Source organism: Nicotiana tomentosiformis, chromosome 9 (assembly GCF_000390325.3).
Source record: "Nicotiana tomentosiformis chromosome 9, ASM39032v3, whole genome shotgun sequence".
NCBI lineage: Eukaryota > Viridiplantae > Streptophyta > Magnoliopsida > Solanales > Solanaceae > Nicotiana > Nicotiana tomentosiformis.
The window spans coordinates 87,683,932-87,706,120 of NC_090820.1; the positions used below are offsets into that span (position 1 = coordinate 87,683,932).

General features: G+C 36.4%; 2 protein-coding genes across 2 annotated transcripts; both read right to left on the reverse strand.

The window, feature by feature from the left end:
* Nucleotides 1-14,945: 14,945 nt before the first annotated feature.
* Nucleotides 14,946-16,691, reverse strand: LOC104099958 (uncharacterized). Its single transcript, XM_009607095.2, has 2 exons — nt 15,941-16,691; nt 14,946-15,457 (listed from the first exon to the last, which is right to left on the reverse strand). The coding sequence occupies exons 1-2, from the start codon at nt 16,689-16,691 to the stop codon at nt 14,946-14,948; spliced, it is 1,263 nt and encodes a 420-aa protein (XP_009605390.2).
* Nucleotides 16,692-16,755: 64 nt separating this feature from the next.
* LOC138899151 (uncharacterized) lies at nt 16,756-17,358 on the reverse strand. The gene has a single exon (XM_070185273.1). The coding sequence runs from the start codon at nt 17,356-17,358 to the stop codon at nt 16,756-16,758; it is 603 nt and encodes a 200-aa protein (XP_070041374.1).
* Nucleotides 17,359-22,189: the final 4,831 nt, after the last annotated feature.

The following is a 22,189-nucleotide window of genomic DNA, read 5'->3' on the forward strand; positions in this document are numbered from 1 at the left end:
CCCTTATAGTGAGCGTGGTTGATATATATATATATATATATATATATATATATATATATATATATATATGGGATAGATCTTTCCTGGGCATGGATCTTGCCATAGATATATATATTGAGGGATGGATCTTTCCTGGGCATGGATCTTGCCCGAAGCATTTATATTGAGGGATGTATTTTTCCTGGACATGGATCTTGTCTGAATCATTGATATTATTGAGGGATGGATCTTCCCTGTACATGGATCTTGTCCGAAGCATTATATACCTGGAGATAGATCTTCTCCATGGGCTGGATTGGCCCTACTCGGTACTGAGTGACTGATGATCAGTTGATGTGTATAATCCAGGATGGATCTTCCCTGGGTCGGATTGGCCATATACAATGCCGAGTGATTGAGCATGATTAGTGAAATGTGCGAGAAAGTGAGATTGAGTACCCTGAGAGTGTGAGTACATGAGTTCATCTATGAGATACATTGCATTGGCATGCACACATGACATACATGCATAGAGATGTACTTTTCTCATATTGCACGGTATCACATCATTCATGACTTGTCACATATGTTGACATATGGGCATAGTGATGCATTTGTTTTACACTGGCTATTTGGAGTGGAAAAAAATGAAACACCTTGTTATTGAAAGGAGTTTTGAGAATAATCACAGTTTTCAAACTTACTCGTATTTTGACTTTTTCGGTAAAAGATTTGGGTTTTCACTGAGATACTTGAAAAGAAATGCCTATTTTTTTGGAATTGTGAACGAACTGAGCATTTTATTTCTGAGATACATCTTTTGTTACTTGTACTATGTAGTTATGAACTGTTGTGGAATATTGGTGTTGGACCCGACCTTTGTGTTAGCTCGTTACTACTTTCAACCTAAGGTTAGGTTTGTTACTTATTGAGTACATAGGGTCGGTTGTACTCATACTACACTTCTGCACCTTGCGTGTAGATGTTGGCTGTTGATGTTGCTGTGTTCGATGGGAGCTAGATTTGAAGACGTACATGCGTTCCGGTTGTTGCTACCTCTTGTTCATGGTAGCCTTAGATTCACAAAACTTTGTTTATGAAATTTTCAAATAGATGATGTATTTACTTCATACCAGCTATGTAAACTCTATTCTTAGAAGCTCATAATTTGTACTACCAGTTCTTGGGAAATGTATCAGATTCAGATAATTTCTTTTCTTAAATGTCTTATTAAATATCATTGGAATTGGATAGTTGTTAATTGGCTTACCTAGCGGGTTGGGTTAGGTGCCATCACGACTAGTTGGATTTTGGGTCATGACAAGTTGGTATCAGAGCTCTAGGTTCATAAGTTCTACGAGTCATGAGCAAGTGTCTAGTAGAGTCTTGCGGATCGGTATGATGACGTCCATACTTGTCTTCGAGAGGCTACAGGGCATTTAGGATAATTTCCCATCTTTCTTTCCTTATCGTGCGAAATTGATTCAGCTTGAAATATATCTCTTTGAATTCCTTCCACGCATTCGTGTGCGCATGTGAGCGCTCGATATCAGCTGTGTATCGTCGGCTTGTAATTTCAGGGATAATGTGCGAGATGTGTATTCTGTGTTTTGGTGATGGGCCAGTCCGGAGGACTTGAGGCCATGGTTGAACCGCAGCTTAAGCTCTGTAGCTTCAGTTGTAACTTGTACATTTGGACTCATATGTCCGGTAATGTCCCTACGAGTGGAATTTGTGGTTTGATGAGCGGTGAAATGGCTTTGTGATGAGTATGATGTAATTGCGAGATGTGTTAAGACGATGTAAATGTGGCGAGAAGTGTTTCCTTGAAGTGTAAAGGAAGGCCATTGGGTGCTTGATTTTCGTTTTGATGTGACGTACAATCTCGAGTGTGAATATTTTGTAAGATCTTTCACGTTGTTAAATTTTGGGGCAAATTAAATTCTTGTGTCTGGTTAATGAGTTTGAACTCAGAAAGATTAAGTGATTTCATAGTAATTGTGGCTGCAAAAGGATACAACAAGATGCAAAATTGAGACTAAGCAGGTGGGTTATCTCCTGCGGAGTAATCTACGTAGGTGTTTTCCTTATGATGTGAATAAAGAGTTTCTTTTCTACCAGCGGGGCGTATGTGTTGAGACTTGAATTTGAATCTGGTTGAGAAAGTTGACTTGAGTGTTAAGGGAATGGATTTGAGTTTAGTGGATGATTGAGGTATTTTATGGTTGGCGTGGTATGAGCTTGAGAAGAATTTTTATTGAACTGACCACGGTGCTATGTCAGTAATAGAATATGGGTACTGCGAATTATTGAGTGTTTTAATTGATGACTTTGAGCCAAGTAGGGGAGCCTGCTATTGACAATTCAATTCGTGGTTATGTGTCAAATTTCTTTTTTTTTTTTGTTTTGGTCTGAAGTATACTTGGGAATCATTGATGACTTGCAGAGGTGGAGTTCGAGAATGACTCGAGTAAGGAAATTTCTAGATACATGTTATATTGCGCTTTATGAGTATATAAAAATCGTGGGATGAGTGAGTTATTATTTGTGAATGATGCAGTGCACATGAAGTATGAATTTGATAAGTGGTATTAAAGTAGAGTTACTTCTTTGAGTGTTGTTGTGCTAATGAGGCACATGTCTTTTGGCCCATTTGGGTGTTGTAAATTGGATTTGAACAAAGGGGGTGACTCTCGAGAAAGTTCTAATGGATTCAAGACTAATATGTAAAAATTGAGAATTTTTGGCGGATTTGTTTATGGCTAAAATCTGAGATTTAAGTTGGATGGTGTCGAGACTTGTGGCATTTTTGTATATCACTATGGCTTTTATATTTCGGTATCAAGAAGTTGAATGAAATGGCCTTAAACTCAAATAAGGTATTTTTAGAGTGGGTATTTTGGTTGTGGTATTTATAGGGGTAATTATGATGTGGTGAGACTCTATAGATGTTTTGGTGGCAATATTCTTGGGTTTTGGTGACCTACGTGGTTTGATCGAGTTAAAGGAATTTAGTTCTAATAGCTTAGTTATATGCAAATAGATTTTAAAGTGTTCTTGATAGTTTCTACCATGGTTTGAACTGGATATTTTCTACTGGTGTGGAAAACGTGTTGTGTATTATGATTTTCTCCTGGAAGGAAGTAAGGGGAATGTTTCTAACTAACCGGGTATGTAATTTGCTGGTGACTTAGAGTTGATAATGGGATTCTTGTGCTTGTCACATGATGGCATAATAGATGTGGTATGTTGTGCGGGATTAAGATTTACATGTACAAGGTGACAGTTCAGTCTTGAAGAGATGGTAACGAATGTTGGACAGCATGGTCAGTTTCAGATATTTCGATGAATGTTATAGCTGCTCGGTAATTCCTGAGAAGGGTGCGCATTTCAGAAGGGGAGTTGTGTTTTGACTTATGGATGTTCATCGGTATTGTAGTACTCACCTGCTTGATAGACTGCTGATATTCAAATTATTGCTATGGGGCACGAAAGAATTATGAAAGTATTCCTCATGGGATTATCGTGAATGGAAGATGTGTTAGTCATTTTAGTGCTGGAGTTGGGGTCAGTTACGGTGATTCATGTGTTCGATAAATTTGGAGACTGGGAGTTCTCAGAATTATATTGTTTCGAGTTGCGTCCTATTTGAGGTCAATATTTTATTTTAACTCAGGGCTACACTTGAGGTTACAAAGAGGCTAATTCCCTGAATAAATGGGGTAGTTACTATTTTTGCGTTAAATTGCCGATTTGAAGTGTGATAGCAGACTTTGCACATGCTTACACTATGGCGTGTTATTTATACCAATCCAGGAGCATGAGAATCTTATTTCATTATCATATGCAAGTGTACTTGTTTAATTGCTCCTGTATTGATATGCTGGGACTGGAGGCTTGCGACCATGCTGGGAGATTCATATTATTGGCACGTGAGTTGTCCGTGCCGTGTGTGGGAATTTTATTTCTATGATAATTTATATGATTCATTAATTTCCTTCCTCTACAATTGTACACATGCGCCTACGGTTATCCTCTTCACGAAATTTGAGGAGTTGGTTGTAACATTGTAATTGTATCTGTGGTTATGGTTATGTCTCGATGCAGCTTGTTCAGACTTATACAGTGTGTAAACGTGAGATTTGGGTCTTATAAGAAATTTAGAATGTTGGGTATTGAATTTCAAGATTTTTATGGACTAAGGTTAAAGTAATGATCTTCAATTGTGTTGTGTTGTAAGGCCTATATGGAATAGGGTGGCACGGGATCACCCCCGGGTATGTGCATGGTAAGGTGGAATAGTGATTCGATGGCTTGGAAACAACTCTTGGCACGTTCGAGGACGAATATATGTTTAAGTGGGGGAGAATGTAACGACCCGACCGGCCGTTATAGGAATTGATGCTCCTTTCTACTATTTGAAGTCTTGAATACCTTCATAGATGTATTATGACTTGTGTGAATTATCGGTTTTGGTTTTCAGGTATTTCGGAGTTAGTTTGGAAGAATGAAATCCAAGGCTTAAAGCTTAGGTTAAAATAGTGACCGAATGTCGACTTATGTATAAACGACCTCGGATTCAAATTATGATGATTCCAATAGCTCCGTATGGTGATTTTGGACTTAGGAGCATGTCCGAAAAATTATTTGGAGGTCCGTAGTGGAATTAGGCTTGAAATGGCGAAAGTTAAATTTTTGGAAGTTTGATCGGGGGTTTGAATTTTTTATATCGGGGTCGAAATCCGATTATGAAAATTTAAATAACTTCATTATGTCATTTATGACTTATGTGCAAAATTTAAAGTCATTCCGGGTTGATTTGCTATGTTTCGGCATAAGTTATTGAAGTTGAAAAGTTCAAAGTTCATAAATTTAGATTTGAGGTGTTATTTGTCGTTTTGATGTTGTTATGTGTGTTTTGAGGCCTCGAGTAGGTCTGTATTGCGTTATGGAACTTGTTGGTATGTTCATACGGGGTCCCGAGGGGCTCGGTTGAATTTCGGACGTAGTTCGGATTATTTCAAATGGCTTTGCATTACTGGTTTTTCTGCTGTTACCTGTTACTTCTGGCGTTCTTCGTGATCGCGAAGCTGTAGCTGCAATTGCGAAAGGTGTTTGGTCAGTAGAGCTATTTGTACTTCATGTTCGTGCTTCTGAGGTCGCGTTCGTGAAGCTTTGCATCAGTGGTCATCGCGTTCGCATGGGGTATATCGCGAATGCGTAGTGCTTTTGGTGGCAGTGTATTTTTGTTCATCGCGAACACGATGGACTTCCCGTGTTCGAGTAGAGGAAATGGAGTAGAAGTGAAGATCACGCGTTTGTGCGTCACGATCGAGTGGACGAATTCACGATCGTGTAAGGTCTGTGAAGTTGTGCATCGCAATCGCGTGAGATTGTCCGCGATCGGGTAGAGCAAATGACAGAGCAGCGAGTTTAAGTTCTGAAAATGGGAATTTGTCCCATTTTCCATTTTTACCGATTTGGAGCTCGGGAAGAGGCGATATTTGGGAGACTTTCAAGAAAAACAATGGGGTAAGTGTTCTTAACTCAATATTGGTCAAATTACCCGAATCCATGGTTGTTTTTAACATTTAATTGGTGAATTAAGTTGGAAAATTGTGAAAACCCTCTTGGTTTAATTTGAAGATTTGAGGGTCGAGTTGATGTCGGATTTGAGTAAAATTTGTATGGTTGAACTTGTAATTGGATGGGTTGTTGGATTTTGTGAGTTTCGTCGGATTCCGGGATATGGCCCCACGGGCAATTTTTGGAGTGTAATTTTGGATTTTGTGGGAAAATATTAATATTTTAATATGGAATTAATTCCTATAAACTGTGAGGACCGAATCAAATTTATTGTGGCTAGATTCAAGCCGTTCAGGAGTTGATACGCACAGAATAGGATTTCTGGAGCAGTGTTTAGCTTGCTCGATATTGGATTCATCTTGTTCGAGGTATGTAACTCTTCTAATCTTGGAGCTGAGGGAATGAACCCTGATTATACGTATTATGTGAATTATTTGGAGGTGACACACATGCTAGGTGACGTGCGTGTGGGCGTGCACCGTAAAAATTGGGACGTAATTGGTTATGTGGAATTGTGTAGTCAAATAATCTTGGCATTATCCATATAGTTTTACGTGTTAAAGAAATTGAGCTGAGAATCATGTTAAAAATCATGCTGAGGCTATATGCCAGTATTATTGAGACCCGCAGAGGTCATATTGATGTTGAATTATTTGTTTAAATTGAAATTTCATACTCAGTCATATTCCTTCATTTCATATCATATCTCAGTCTCTGTTATTATTTATTGATACGCCATATCATCATTTTGGGCTAGTTTCATGACATTGTGAGCCCGAGAGACTGGAGAGAGTGATGACTGAGTGAGGTCGAGGGCCAGATTGTGAGGTTATTATTATGGGATCGGGCTGCATGTCATAACAAGTTTTATTTACTTATGCCTGGATCTGGCTCATTATAGCGCTTGGGCTGAAGGAGCCCCTCCGAAGTCTGCACCCCCACAGTGAGCGTAGTTGATATATATATATATATATATATATATATATATATATATATATATATATATATATATATATATATATATATATATCTGGGATGGATCTTTCCTGGGCATGGATCTTGCCATAGATATATATATATATTGAGGGATAGATCTTCCCTGGGCATGGATCTTGCCCGAAACATTTATATTGAGAGGTGTATTTTCCCTGGACATGGATCTTGTCCGAATCATTGATATTATTGAGGGATGGATCTTCCCTGAACATGGATCTTGTCCGAAGCATTATATACCTGGAGATGGATCTTCTCCACGAGCTGGATTGGCCCTACTCGGTACTGAGTGACTGATGATCAGTTCATGTGTATACTCCGGGATGGATCTTCCCTGTGCCGGATTGGCCATATATAGTACCGACTGATTGAGCATGATGAGTGAAATGTGTGAGAAAGTGAGATTGAGTACTCTAAGAATGTGAGTCCATGAGTTCATCTCTGAGATACATTGAATTGACATGCACACATGACATACATGCATAGAGATGTACTTTCCTCATGATGTACGGTATCACGTCATTCATGAATTGTCACACATGTTGACATATGGGCATAGTGATGCATTTGTTTTACACTGGCTATCTGGAGTGAAAAAAAAAAATGAAACACCTTACTTGTTATTGAAACGAGTTTTGAGAAAAATCACAGTTTTCAAACTTACTCGTATTTTGGCTTTTTCGGTAAAAGATTTGGGTTTTCACTGAGATACTTGAAAAGAAATGCCTATTTTTTTGGAACTGTGAACGAACTGAGCATTTTATTTCTGAGATACCTCTTTTGTTACTTGTATTATGTTGTTATGAACTGTTGTGGAATATTGGTGTTGGACCCGACCTTTGTGTTAGCTCCTCACTAGTTTCAACCTAAGGTTAGGTTTGTTACTTATTGAGTACATGTGGTCGGTTGTACTCATACTACACTTCTGTACCTTGCGTGCAAATGTTGGCTGCTAATGTTGTTGTGTTCGATGGGAGCTGGATCTGAAGATGTACCTGCGTTTCGGTTGTAGCTGCCTCTTGTTTATGGTAGACTTAGACTCACAAAACTCTGTTTATGAAATTTTCAAACAGATAATGTATTTACTTCATACTAGCTTTGTAAACTCTATTCTTAGAAGCTCATGATTTGTACTACCAGTTCGTGGAGAATGTATCAGATTCAGATAATTTCTTTACTTAACTGTATTATTAAATATCATTGGAATTGGATAGTTGTTAATTGGCTTACCTAGCGGGTTGGGTTAGGTGCCATCACGACTAGTTAGATTTTGGATTGTGACATAAAGTAATGGTGTAATTGCGATAAATGATAAAAGGATGATGTATAGTCCTTCGATTGAGTAATGATTCAACGAGAAGAGATTTCATGAATTGCAGGGGATTAGAATACCCCCATAAGATGAATTATGTTAGGATGCTATGAAGTATAGTTATTGAAGTATAGTATCGTCCCTAGATGGACCAGGCGAATAACTTCAATTGTTCCCCGATGTGACGTGAGCCCTAGTGATAATGTATTACGTAAGAAGTTTAAAGTTATTAGTGGTAGATTATAGATAAATATTAAGGTGAATCAATAATAGATGGATAAAAGTTCCAAAGTACGAGAGGAGATTAGGATGTCATTCTTTAGATGAACAGTAATAAGGAAGCATTAAAAGACTTAGATTTATACATATAGGATAAGCACTGAGAGAGTAACCTGGAGTTAGGTAGAAAACATCGGTAATAATAAACCGAAGTAAGATTTATGATATAGTATGACCTACCTAGATGCAGTAAATCCATAAAGATAAATAACCGAGGCTATGAAAAAAATATAGCAATAGTCGTTAGTTCGACAAAGTATCGAGCGAAGAATTTCAGTACACCTATAGATGCCTAGAGGAACAACTTGTCATTGTTCTGTATATGTTCACAAAGTGAGGCCTAGAGATTGGATAAAAGTAGGAGGAAAAAGGATATAAGAGGTGCACATACAAGGACAGAGTCATACAGACTGCATGACATAAGGTAGCAACAGTTACAAAATTAGAAGAATTCCGACCACAAATCGTGGTGTGCGAAAGAGGCCTAAAGCGGGGAATGCCCTGGCCTTTGGATTTATTTACAGAATAATTACCTAGATGGCAAGGACAATATTATAGTATTTATAAAATCTATTAGTTATCATACTGATAAGTGCATCAGTCAACATTCGAGGACGAATGTTCCAAAAGGGGGGAATGATGTTACACCTCATGTTTTCGTACGTGAGAGTTCGCCGTAAGTTGATTGATGTAAGCTCAAAAATGAGATTATATTTGGGAGAATATAAGTATGTTACTCGTGTTACCTTGAAGGTTACAAATATTTAAGATCATGAATAACAACTACCAAGAGGATTAGAAGGATTAGAAGCTAAACGAATTGAAGAAAATAAATTTCGCAGTCGACAAGTTGGGAATGTCATAACATGTACTTTTAGGGTGAGACTAGGGTACTCAACATAATAAGGAGGTTATGTTATGAGCTATTTTAGTCGTCTGATAGTCATTTATTATGTTTTTAAGTCAAGCGAGTTGTGGAACAAAAGTTGGAAAACGTCATCATAAGTTACATTCATAAATATGCTGAAATTTAGGTCAAATTTAGCTGAGATTTTCTCCCAATATACTTCGAATTACGGGATGATCCACATATCATATTGAATATCTACAAGTCTCATTTTCAGCACATTAAACCATTTGTTAATACGATATCGGAGTAGAGAGATATTCGTATTTTTGCGAGACTGCGCAAGCAACTCCCTATGGGACCCACTTAGGCGGTTGAGACATCTTGATATATGTGTGTGTGTGTGTGTGTGTGTGTGTGATGCCTAAAGCTTGTTTTAACTCATTATTTCCACTCTCTTAAGACCTTATATATCTAAAAACTTTCTCTTAAATTTCTGTCATGATCCAAGACCCAAACCAAGGGTAAACAACACAAATCAAGTGTTGGGAATCCCGTGGCGCTAGTATGTTTCTTGTTCTTCTTGTGGTTGCTGATTTTGATGTGGTTACAACTCGTGTGGGAAGTTTTTAAAGTGGTTTAAGTTATTTAAAATACTCTCCTAAGGTTCACATATCAACTCTAGGTAATTTCAAGTCTTCCAAAGTGATTCTAGTGCCGAGAAAACCGAATTGATTGCTAGTTTCACTTCCTTGTTCTTGTGGCTGCGTTAGAAGGATGTTTCGTGGTGAAATAAGCTCAAATTGAAGTTGTTCTATCTGTTTAAAGGTAATGAATGTCTTACTCTACATGTATTTAAGCTTATCCAAGTTATGGCTAAGTCGTTGAAGCTAGAATTTGTGACATATCGATCGAAAGGCTTGTTAGTAATATTGCTGATTGTTGGACTATTTGGGAGGTGTTCTTGCAACGTTTTATGGATGGAAAATTTATAGAATAACCTGAGTATATTTGTTGTTATTATCAATATTTTTATGAATATAAATAAGAGGGAAAGGATTCAAAATATAGTATTATTAGACATGAACTGAGCTTGCCGCTCAACGTGTTATTGTGCTAGTTGTGTTCCATATAGCTATTGATTGTTGTTTGGTATGTTTGGTGACTTTTAGTAACTTATGGAATGTAGTACAAACAGGGGAGGTGCTTTCCATTTTCTTGTGGAATATTAGTTTTGACATATGAGAGTTACAACACTTATATGATGACGACGAAGTCGTTTACTCATTATAAACTTAAGAAGATCATATTGAGTTTGGTTGACAATTGGAGAGAAGATTGCAAAGGTATGTTAAGGAACTTCCTTATTTATTTTGGCATGATCTAAAGTGAAATGATCGTAAATGATGTGCTATTTCATAACGGATCTACTCCTAGCAACTAAGGTTGTCCATGTTGTTCTTTCCTTATAAAGTTATTCTAAGCATGTATGTATGATCCTTGAATCCTACTGAGGTTCACATTGATGAATGGATGTCCATAATTTTAATCGAAGGTGCAACGATCTTACGTCAACCTGAAAGGTTTAGAATGTGATTCCATGAATCCAACATGCATTATATATATGTATCTATTTTACTCTACCGAGCCGCGCTATAGTCAGCCGGGTACAACACCTATTGTGCAATCACTGATTAGTTGAATTTTACCGAGCTCCACATGGCCGAGTATGATTCAACCAAGCCTTATGATGACCAGGTACATTTTTACCGAGCCTATTACGGTCGGGTACGATATGATGACGATAATGTCCATAGAGGCGTATGTTTTTAAAAGTTTATGTATCATGCATTTCATGTCAGTAGCTCTCAGAAGCACTCAGATGTTACATGTTGTATCTTCTCTATCTCTCTTTGATTATTGTTCTTATTTATGCTTTTCTACCTTACATATTCGGTACTTTATTTGTACTGATGTCTCTTTTGTCTAGGACTCTGCGTTTCATGCCCGTAGGTCCCGATAAATAAGTTGACGGTCCTCCTAGTAGGCTATCAACTCAACGAAAGGTGTTATTGCACTCCACTTGCTCCGGAGTTTCTTATTTGGTCAGTATGATTTGGACAAGTAATGATTAGTATGACGGGGCCATGTCCCGACCTTTATGACGTTTATGTACTCTTAAAGGCTTGTAGACAGATATCATGTATATGGATACTTGTATGGCCTTGTCGGCCTATATTTTGAGTGGACAATGCTCAAGTCGACCTTATAGGCCCGTATGTCACATGTATAAATTTGTATATCATGTTGGGTCATCCTTTGTCGAGTAATTCCTTATGTTTTATTTTGATTATCTCATGATGGCCCTTCTGGCCCATCTACCCATGATGGTATGATAAGAAAAATACATTACGTTTGTACTCGGTTGAGTAAGGTACCAGGTGCCCGTCATTTCCCTCCAATTTGGGTTGTGACAAACTTTAGGATAGTTTTCAAAAATGTATCTTGATCTATAATAGATTTTAAGTCAGCTTGTGTTGAATGTGGTTTATACTAAAATACCTTCATAGTCTACTATCAATATCTAGACCCCAAACCTACCCCTCCCCCCCCCCCCCCCCAAAAAAAAATCCTAAATACGCGCTCTTATTGAAAATTTATCATTCTTGGCTAATAAATAATAAAATTAACATTGTGTTAACGAGATATTAATATCAATGTTATTATTATTAATATATGATGAGGCATTCGTTATTAATCTCGACATTACAAGTGAAAATAATGTAATCATGGGATATTGTAGTGTTTGCAATATAGTTATGAAGTCCGTTTCTTCTTGTCGCTATCTAGTTTAGTCACCAATTAAAATATAGTTAAGAACATCTCATGTTGTTCACATCTAGTTATGTTACAAATTTTAAGTTGTTAACAAATAGTTATTGTAATAATCGATAAACAAGTGATCACAACCTTTACATAAACATATTATTAATATTAGTCATTAATTATTATTATTTTAGATCATCATTACATTGTGCCACCAATTTCATGTTGTTAACATATTATTTTGCCACGACCCGAAATTTTCATCACAGGAACCGTGATGGCGCCTAACATTTCACTTGCTAGGCAAGCCAACGTTAGATTAATCTTAACCATTTTTAAATAAATTAAACTAAACGGAAGTCAATTACTGAAATAAAGTGCGGAAGACCATAACTACCGAATCATCAAAATACATCCCCGAATCTGGTGTCACAAGTGTACGAACTACTAGAATAATATAAATAAAGGTTTGAATAAAATTCAAGTTGTTTGAAAGATAATATACAACTAAGATAAGATAGAAGGGTACTTCAGAACTGCGGACGATGTGCAGTTATACCTCAAGTCTCCTCTGGGTAGCTGAATCCGAGCACGTCTATGGTACGCTGCTGGGACCAACTCCAAAATCTGTACAAGAAATGTAAAGTATAGTATGAGTACAACCGACCCCGTGTACTCCGTAAGTGTCGAGCCTAACCTCGACGAAGTAGTGACGAGGCTATGACAGTTACCTCGATTTGCAAGTCCTACTCCCTCAAGTTAAGGTTAACCACGACAGTTACCTCGATTTGCAACCAACTAAAGATTCCAATACACCTTTTGCCTCGCGAATTAGTATCTGAATGCCTCGAATCTAGTCACAAACAATTCAATATACTCAACACGATTCGTAGGAATTAATTCCACATGGAATTTCTAATTTTCTGAATTAAATTCCGAAATTCATCTCAAAAATCAACAGTGGGACTCACATCTCGAATCTCGAAAAAACTTACGAAATCCGAACACCCGTTCCGAGATGAGACCAACCATACAAAAATTATCAAATTCCGATGTCAAACCTTCAAATCCTAAATTTTCGTTTTTGAAAAGTTTTACAAAAATTCTAATTTCTTTCATCTAAATCCGAAATAAACAATGAATATGGACATGAATTTATGAAATATCATCAATATATGATAAGGAACACTTATCCAGTTTGAAGTCGTGAAAAACTCCTTCAAATCGCCCAAAAACCGAGGTTTTAAAACCCAAACGAAATGAAGAAAAATGGCCATTTCCGACCCCTTAGTGGTCATTTGGTATGAATACGGCTTATGTTGGGATACGTTACGCTTGAATTAGTTATGCTGAGATTAGTTATCATGATATTATATTTTATTCACTGTTTGGTATGTTGTATTAAAAATGATAATTGCATAATTTCTAAGAAGAAGGTATAAGTTATCCCGACACTAATTACCCCACCCCCTACAAGATATAAGTTATTCCGATACTAATTTTAATCCCGGGATAATTTATACCAGGTTTGTTAACCAAACAAAGTATTAAGGTGGTATTAAAATTTTATACCAGCACTATATATACTTATACCTCATACCAAATGACCCCTTAATGTTATGCCCAGTCTCGCATTTACGGGCAAAAGATCGTATCTGCGGCCTTGCATTTGCGAGATAAGGGCCGCATTTGCAAAGCCAAGCAGCCATGCGAGTTTCGCATCTACGAAAAATGGGCTGTATTTGCGGATGCGTAGAAGCGCAAGAAGGAGCCGCATAAGAGACGGGGTGTGCATTTGCGATCGGCTGGCCTCAGAAGCGGTATCGCACCTGCGATCAAAGCTTCGCTGAAGCGAAGCTTCCTTCCCAGCCTCAACGTCGCAGAAGAGACATTTCCTTCGCAGAAGCGGGCACGCACTTGTGGCCAAAAATGCGCAGGTGGGATGCAACAGAACCAACACTGGACAACATGTTCCAAATGGTCAGTGGCTCGTCCGAAATTCATCCGAGCCACTCGGGACCCCGTCCGAATATTTCAACAAGTCCCGTAACATAATACGGACTTATTAGGGGTCTCAATTCACATCAAATAACATCGAAATTTCAATTCACACCTCGATTCAGAATTAGAAGTTTCAAACTTTTCTATTTACAAAACTCATGCCGAAACATATTAAACGAATTCGGAATAACTTTAAATTTAGCGCACAAGTCATAAATGACATAACGGAGTTATTCCAATTTCTAAAATCGGGTTCCGACCCCGATATCAATAAAGTCAAATCCGTGGTTAAACTTTGGAATCTTCAAACTTTCAATTTTCAACAAATAGCGATAACTCAAGGTAAGGACCTCTAAATTAAATTTCGTGCATACGTCCAAGTCCCAAATTACGATACAGACCTACCGGAACTGTCAAAATACTGATCCGGATCTATTTGCTCAAAACATTGACCGAAGTCAACTCAAATGAGTTTTGAAGCACTATTTCACATTTTAATCAAATCACGAAGTCAAAATGTTGACCGAAGTCAACAATATTCGAAAAAATTTACGGGCTGCACACGCAAGTCGAAAAAAGCTGAATGGTGCTATTTGAGGTTTAAGAACACATAAATAATTATTAAATTTAAAGATGACCTATCAGGTCATCATATGTTTAGTCATTAATTTTAGTTTTATACTTTACAATGTCACATTTCTTTTTAAAATATTATTTACTTATTAAAATACTATTATTAGTTTGTAATTTGTAACAAATTTATAATGTGCAGATTTTTCATTAACATGTTGTTAATATTTCTCATTAATTATCATTATTTTAGATTATCATTACGTTAAGTCACCAGTCTCATATTGTTAACATATTATGTAGTCACTAATTTCCGTCAAAAAGTAATAATTATCAATAAGAGAAATGCGTATTTAGGATTTTTTGGAGGATGGGTGTGTGGAGCAGAGGCGGATCTAGAAATTTAACTTTATGGGTTCAAAATTTAGATTCTAGGATATACCTCAAGGTACTATATAATAATAACCGAATGAAATACGAATAATGATATTTAATATATATGTAATAAGTACCGAACCATCTAACATAATATATATTCAATAAATATCACCATTACAATTGAACCCAACGGGTTGTCATGTTTTGAAAACGATCAATAATCGCATCATTAGGTACACTTTCAAATACTTCATCTTCTATATAACAAACTAAACAGTCATTCAAAAATCCATCACCAATTTTGCTACGCAAGTCATTTTTGATGTACTTCATTAAAGAAAAAGCTCTTTCTACTGTTGCAGTAGCGACATACAATATCAGACTTAACTTCACAAGTAAAAATATAAGTCTCCAAGTCTTGTACAAATCTATTTCAACTAATGTTTCTGAAAGATCTCCAAGTCCTTTCAAGTTAGAGAAATCATTGTCTTCTTTCACAAAGAGAATATAGTTGTCAAGCTCGTAACTGAGATCTTCAAGCTTTGAACCACTAAACTCATGAGGATAAAGTGTAGCAAGTTTCATAATTCTGTCTTTATCATAATTTGCAAAAGAATTATCCGGACTCAAACTAGCCATACCAAGAAGTAGATTACTATTCACCGCATCAAAACGACTGTTAAGCTCTGAAAGTTACAAATCAATAATAGTATTAAAAACTTCGACACACAAATGATGAGAATATGTAACACTTGAACTCCTATGCTTTGACTTTCCAAGATGATAGTTCTTATCCATTTCAGGGATCACAATATCATACTTGGAACAAAATGAAGAGGCGTCATCTATCAAAGATTCCTATTTAGATTCTCTCATCACTTGCAATTGCCTCTTGGCGAAACCAACAAGCTTCATAGCATTTACAATATCCTGATCTTTTCTTTGCAAAGCTATATTCAAATCATTTGTGATTGCTAATAATTTTAACATCAAATGCATCATATGCACAAACTCAAAAGATCTTATGTCATTTACTAGACTTTTTGCCACTGATCTCTCAAGATAATTTGCACCCTCACTTGCAAGAAACTCAAGTATATTAATGATTGACGAGAATAATGCAATAAAGTTACGCACTGTCTTAAAATGAGAACCCCATCAGGTATCACCTAGCCTTTGGAGTCCAAGTTCTTGATTTAGTCCACTTCCTGTATGAATTTCACCAAGCACTTGTAGCTCCTCTAGTTTTTTTGCCTGATCCTCTCGTAGCATATTCCTACGCTTAAAAGAACTTCCAACAATATTCAAGACTTTAGCAACAATATAAAAAAATTGATCTACATCACAATATTTTTTTGCAACGGCTACAAGAGTCAATTGCAATTGATGGGCAAAATAATGTATACAATATATCGAAGGATTATCTTTCAGAATTAAAGTTTTAAGACCATTGATTTCTGCTTGCATGTTACTAGCTCCATCATAACCTTGTCCCCGTATTTGAGATGGACTCAATGAGTGCTCTAAAAGCAAATCATAGATTGCTTTTTGTAATGACGATGAAGTTATTTTTTTAACATGAACAATACTAAGGAATCGCTCAATAAGTTTTTCCTCTTTGTTGACATACCGCAGAACAAGAGCCATTTGTTCCTTACGAGAGACGTCCTTAGATTCATCAACCAAAATTCCAAAATAATCTCCATTTAAATCTTCAACTATTGCTTTAATTATTTCTTTCGCACAAGCATTCACGATCTCTTTTTGGATATTTGGAGCAATCATCATGTTATTTTGTGGAGCACTTTGTAGCACAACTTTTTTCACTTCATCATCCCTATCTGCATACCATTGTAAGAGTTCTATAAAGTTTCCTCTTTTAGTAGAAGTTTCACCTTCATCGTGGCCCCGGAAAGACATTCCTTATTTTAAAAGAAATTTTGCCACATCAATCGAAGCATTCAACCGAACTCGATAATCACTTTTAATTTTTTTTAGACTGCTTGTCAAAAGAGGTTAGAATTGATTGTTCTTGATTAATTAAATCTCTCATCATCATAAAACATCTATTGTGAAGACTATTCACCTCTCCAATATGTGCGTTAAGCCTTTCTGTAGCTTTATTCCAAGCTCTAAAACCACTCTTTGTGAAAGAATCCCCAACTTTTTCATTTCCTCCATGCTCATTTTTAAACAAGTAACAACATAAGCAAAATACTGCATCAACTTTAGTACTATATTCTAACCATTCAGAGTATGAAGTGTTAAACCATTCAAGATTAAACTGACGCATAAATCCACCAAAATCTCTTTTTGGAAAACTACAATTATGAGATTGACAAGGTCCTTGTTGAATATAATATCTTCTCACTCGGTCACGTAAATTCGGAGGATACTCTGAAATTTGCTTTCTTTCTGCGGGATCAGGTTCAAGATTCAAATTCAACATTTTTTCTTTGTTTGATACCGCCGAAGGATTGATATTGTCATGAATAATTGGACATGGAGAAGAACTCGGCGTAGGAGGACTAGAACCAGAACCAGGACTTTGAGGAGTTGGAATAACCTTGAAAAATTTCGTGATCATATCCACCTTCACTAAAAAGATCCTAAAAATCACAAAAAATAAATTACACTTCAAGGTGTAATTGAAACTTAATCCAACCAAATCGATATTTCAACAACTTAAGTACTTATGAAGTTGGAGTTAATATGATACAATATCTAATTTTTTCAGCACAACAAGAATGGAGTTATTCCCCAGGCCTAAAAGTAAGATTAGTTTAGGAAATGATTGACTAGTAATTAATATGATATAAAAAGTTAAATTTATCCTTAAAACTCAAATGTTGAAGCACAAAACAAATCATTGCAGTTTATCACTAAAATTTACTATATGTGAGCTAAACATGAGTTTAATAGTTAAAATAAATGAATTCAAAATAAAGTCTTTAATTAGTGAAGTAATAGAGTAAAACATTTGACCTGTTTCTTATATGGAACCAAAATGCAAGAACCAAGAACAATAGTGTCAAATCTTGTAACTTATAATTAATAAATATTATTGTATTATTATTGAGAAAGAGCAATAGAGGCATACCAACAAAACTAAAGAAGAGGATTGATTGCAGTTTATGTCCAAGAAAAACTGAAGAAGAGCCTTTGCTTTGATTCTTTTGAAACTCTAGCTTTAAAAATTTGGGAACCGATGAACCTTCTGAAAAGTGGAAGGTTTTGATCTCTTAAAGTTTTGTGAAGACCAACTTTTTTATAATTATTAAAAAGCCCCACGAGTTAATGAAGTACAAGAATAAAATTAATTAGGTAGGTCTTCATCTTTTAAGGATAAGAAACGGACCTCTTTAAATGGGAAGGGGCAAAAAAAGCCCATAAGTAATAAAGAAGTCAAACAGTAACTCAAATAAAATTACAATAAAAGTTGTGTACACATAAATTCGAACTCCAATCTTCTCGCAATAAGTGGAACTTTGCCCATCAGTTTTAACACTGAACCCATAGCCTCATTTAGTCTATGGGTTCAAACACTAACATATGATCATATTTCAGTAATTTTGCACAGTATATTCTCGGGTTTTGTCGAAAGTTATGGGTTCAATTAAATCCGTATCCATAGCGCTAGATCCGCCCCTGGTGTGGAGGTCGGGATTTTGGTTTTGGCTTTTAGACATTGATAATAGAGTATGTATGAGTTTTAGTATAAGCCAAATGCAACATAAGCACATGTATGCAGTTTTGTATAAACTGACTTAAAATCTATTATAGATTCATATCACACTTTTAAAGTTATTATAAGTACATCTAGGTCGTTTAATATGGACTAAGTTAAAATAGATAATAAACATAAATCGGAAGTGATCATCTTCAACCTCAACCTCAAATCTGAAATTTCATCCAAACCACCTAAAATCTTCTCCAAACTCGCTCAAATTTGAGGTTTAAGCTCCTCAAAAGATCCTCAACAAAACCCTATGATACCCATTCAAAATAATTGACAATTTCGAAAAATTTAATTTTCAAGCTTGAAGCTTAAGCTTTAATAATGGTTGTCAATGGAGTATTTTAGATTTTCCTTCGATCTAGAAGGGAAAAATAGGAAGGAGATGAGTTGGGAGAGGGAAATATATTTTTATATTTCTTTTTTATAAGGTAAAAAAAATACATCTTTACATTTCTTCTTTGGTTTATTTTAATTGTTTATTTGTTTGGACCAAATTGTATTTTTTTTAACTTCTGGGTTGGTTTCAACATACATTAATGGGAATTAGCATAATTAGCATTAATCATAAAAGGGGTTCAAATATTAAATAATTAAAACTTGGGGTTCAAATCTTCAATAAAGACTTGAAAGAGTCCCTGCCACAACATAGCCCTAGTAGTTCATTCCATGTTGAAAAGTAAAGTAGTATTTTGCTCCACTAACTCCAAATTTAAATCCACCTCTCCAAGCGCGTACCATCTACAAAACAAAGGTATAAATGGCAGAATAAATTCAAAAATAAGTGGAAAACAAAAGTAACTTATAACCTGTTCGGCAAGTTTTTTTTGGGGCCAAAAATATTTTTTCTTGTCAAAAGTGCTTTTGGCCAAAACCAGAGGTTTTAACCAAGCTTTTAGAAGAAAAAAATATGTTTTTGAGGAGAAACAAAAATAGATTTTGAGAAGCAAAAAATGTAGCTTATCTCCAAAAGCACTTTTCTGAGAAACACTTTTGAGAAAAATACATTTTCAAAAGCTTGGCCAAACACTAATTACTGCTCAAATGTGTTTTTCAAATTAATTAGCCAAACACAAACCGATTCTCACCAAAAGTACTTTTTTGAAAAGTACTTTTGAAAAAAATAATTCTCAAAATAAGCAGATTTTAAAAGTCTGGCGCTATTAGCCGCTAAGTTTGAAGTAGAGCTTTTACCTTTTCTTTGATCAAATCAATTTAGAAGAATACATGAGAAACTAATTAGTGCATATGTAACGTTACATCATCTGTTCCATTGTGCCGATTTAAAGAAAAGTTGTACCATCTTAGATTGTTTAAATTTTCAAAATTACAATCACATTTCACTTTATTTTACACCTGTACAAGCTAATGATGTTCAAACGAGAGAAAGAGCATAAATTATACTTTCACAGTTACAATTAACAAATTAATAATCTAATTAGAGCACGAGTTAATGTTTAAATAAGCCAAACAACTCTATTTTATGAGTTAATTTTGATCACATAATTTTATTTACTATAACGGCAAATTCTCAAACTACGTGATTGAACTTTATCACAATAGCACATATTAAAGTAGGGAGGCAAATTTCTCATTTTCCTTATCGTTCTTTGTCCCCTTATTCTTTCTTTCCTCTTCCTCTTTCTTCTTCGTCTTCTTCCTTTCTCTCTTTTTATCTTTTCTTGAGCCGAGAGTCTATTGGAATCAGCCTCTCTACCTCGCCAGATAGGAGTAAGTCCTGCGTACACAATACCCTTCCCAGACCCCACTTGTGGTATATGTTGTGGTTGTTGTTGTTGTAAAGTAGGGAGGGAATTTGAGGGTCTGCGAATTTTCAATTTTGCAATACAAATGCAAGCCCTCTTTTGTGTTATACTAGTTAACTAAAATACTATGATGATTAGTGTTAGGGGCTTGACCTTTGACTCGGCAGATGACACAATGGTGGCAAGGGGTAGGCGTGAATGGCCTTCTCATGGGCCTATATGCGGGATAAATGAAGCATGCAGAATAATGTTGGTGGACACTGTCAAGTTGACAATAAGCAATGTGGGGAGATTGGTGCGCCATAACATGGCATGGATGTTGGGTGGAACGGACAGTGGCACACCAGCTTGTGGCCTGTGCCGAGGTCGGACCAAGTGTGGGAAAATCAAGGGGGGCTAATGGCAAAGGCTAGAAGGACAAAGGCAAGGCAAGGCAAGGTAAAAGTTAAGGAATGGCACGACGAAAACAAGAGTTGGCACGACAAAGTGAAATACAGCCAAGACATATGTAGCATCAGGCTTGTGCGACTAAGTCATGGGCAGCAGGTTGCGAGCATGGCATTAGAGCAGAATAGTGTCAAAGGGCCAAGGCTGGGCACAATGCCAGCCATGGGCGCGTACAACAACTGAGCACAAAATGCACATGGGGTAGTTGGGCAGTTTTAACTGCTTGTGGCCATATTCCTAAAGTTTTGCAGCACCTTTGTAATTTGAAATTTGAATACCAAGGCAATTGGTGATGTCAACTGCATATTAGTTCTTATTAGTCTTGAGCCAAACAAGTTTCATAAGCCTATTGTTGTAAGCGAAAGGCTAGCACATGTGTTATAAATGTGAAGCCTTGGCCTAAGAGGAAATTAGAGGGTAAAAGACTTGTAATTTTGCTAAGGAACACCAGGAAGAAATGTGAGGGTTTCAAGAGAGTATTTAAAGGAAGCAATAAACTTGTGATTGTGTCTAGTCAAAGTTGAACTTGAGTTGTGACTGACTTGTTCTCATAACGAGTGATAGGCCCTTTGTATATTTTGACATTAATGTAAAGGTTGAGAGTTTTTCCGTATCTGATTGTGCCTTTACTTTGCTACGCTAAAAATAATATAAGTCTAAAAAAAGTTTAACTATCGACAAAGGCTGAGTCAAGTCTACACTTGATAGTCGCATAGTGGGCGAACCTCGAACAGAAACTCGGGCATGAAAAAGCCCATGTGAAAACTAGTATTAGAGCACACGTTAAGGAAGCGGACTTAGCCGTATGACAAGTGGCACGAGCACATAATTTGTCCAGAAGGTGGAGCAGTTGGAATCACTTAGTGGACAGGCCCTTAAAATAGGAGAAGATGCTTCAGTTCTCGCGAGAATAACGCATTTGGAAGCAGATCATGCAGAGAGGGATGAGGCTGCCATGGCAGAAATGGAAATTGAAACGCAATGAGAAGGAAGAATTGCATAGGGAAGTACTCCTACTTCAAAAGACATTGCAAAATAGTGTCCCTAGAGGTGATGAGCATGCAAGTATAAAAGTGCCAGAACCAAAGGCGTACAATAGCATGCAAGGCGCCAAAGAGTTGAAAAACTTCCTTTGATGATGCGAAGATTTGGTTGCGGACAATAGCTGCAAAAATGAAAAGTGCAGGATTGGCACATATTGAAACATGGGAAACGCTGAAGAAATTAAAATCTTAATTCTTTCCAAACAACTTGTTGTGGTTTTTAGAGATGTGCAACGCTTAAAGCAAAGCGGCACTATGAGGACGTATGTAAAGGAGTTTTGTTTATTGATGTTCAATATAGGCAACACGGCAGAAGAAGACAAGTTGTAATATTTCATGAGCGGGTTGAATTCATGGGCGTAAGAGAGTTGAGAAGGCAGAATGTCTAAAATCTCTCATATGCTATCGCGGCGGCAGATGGGTTGC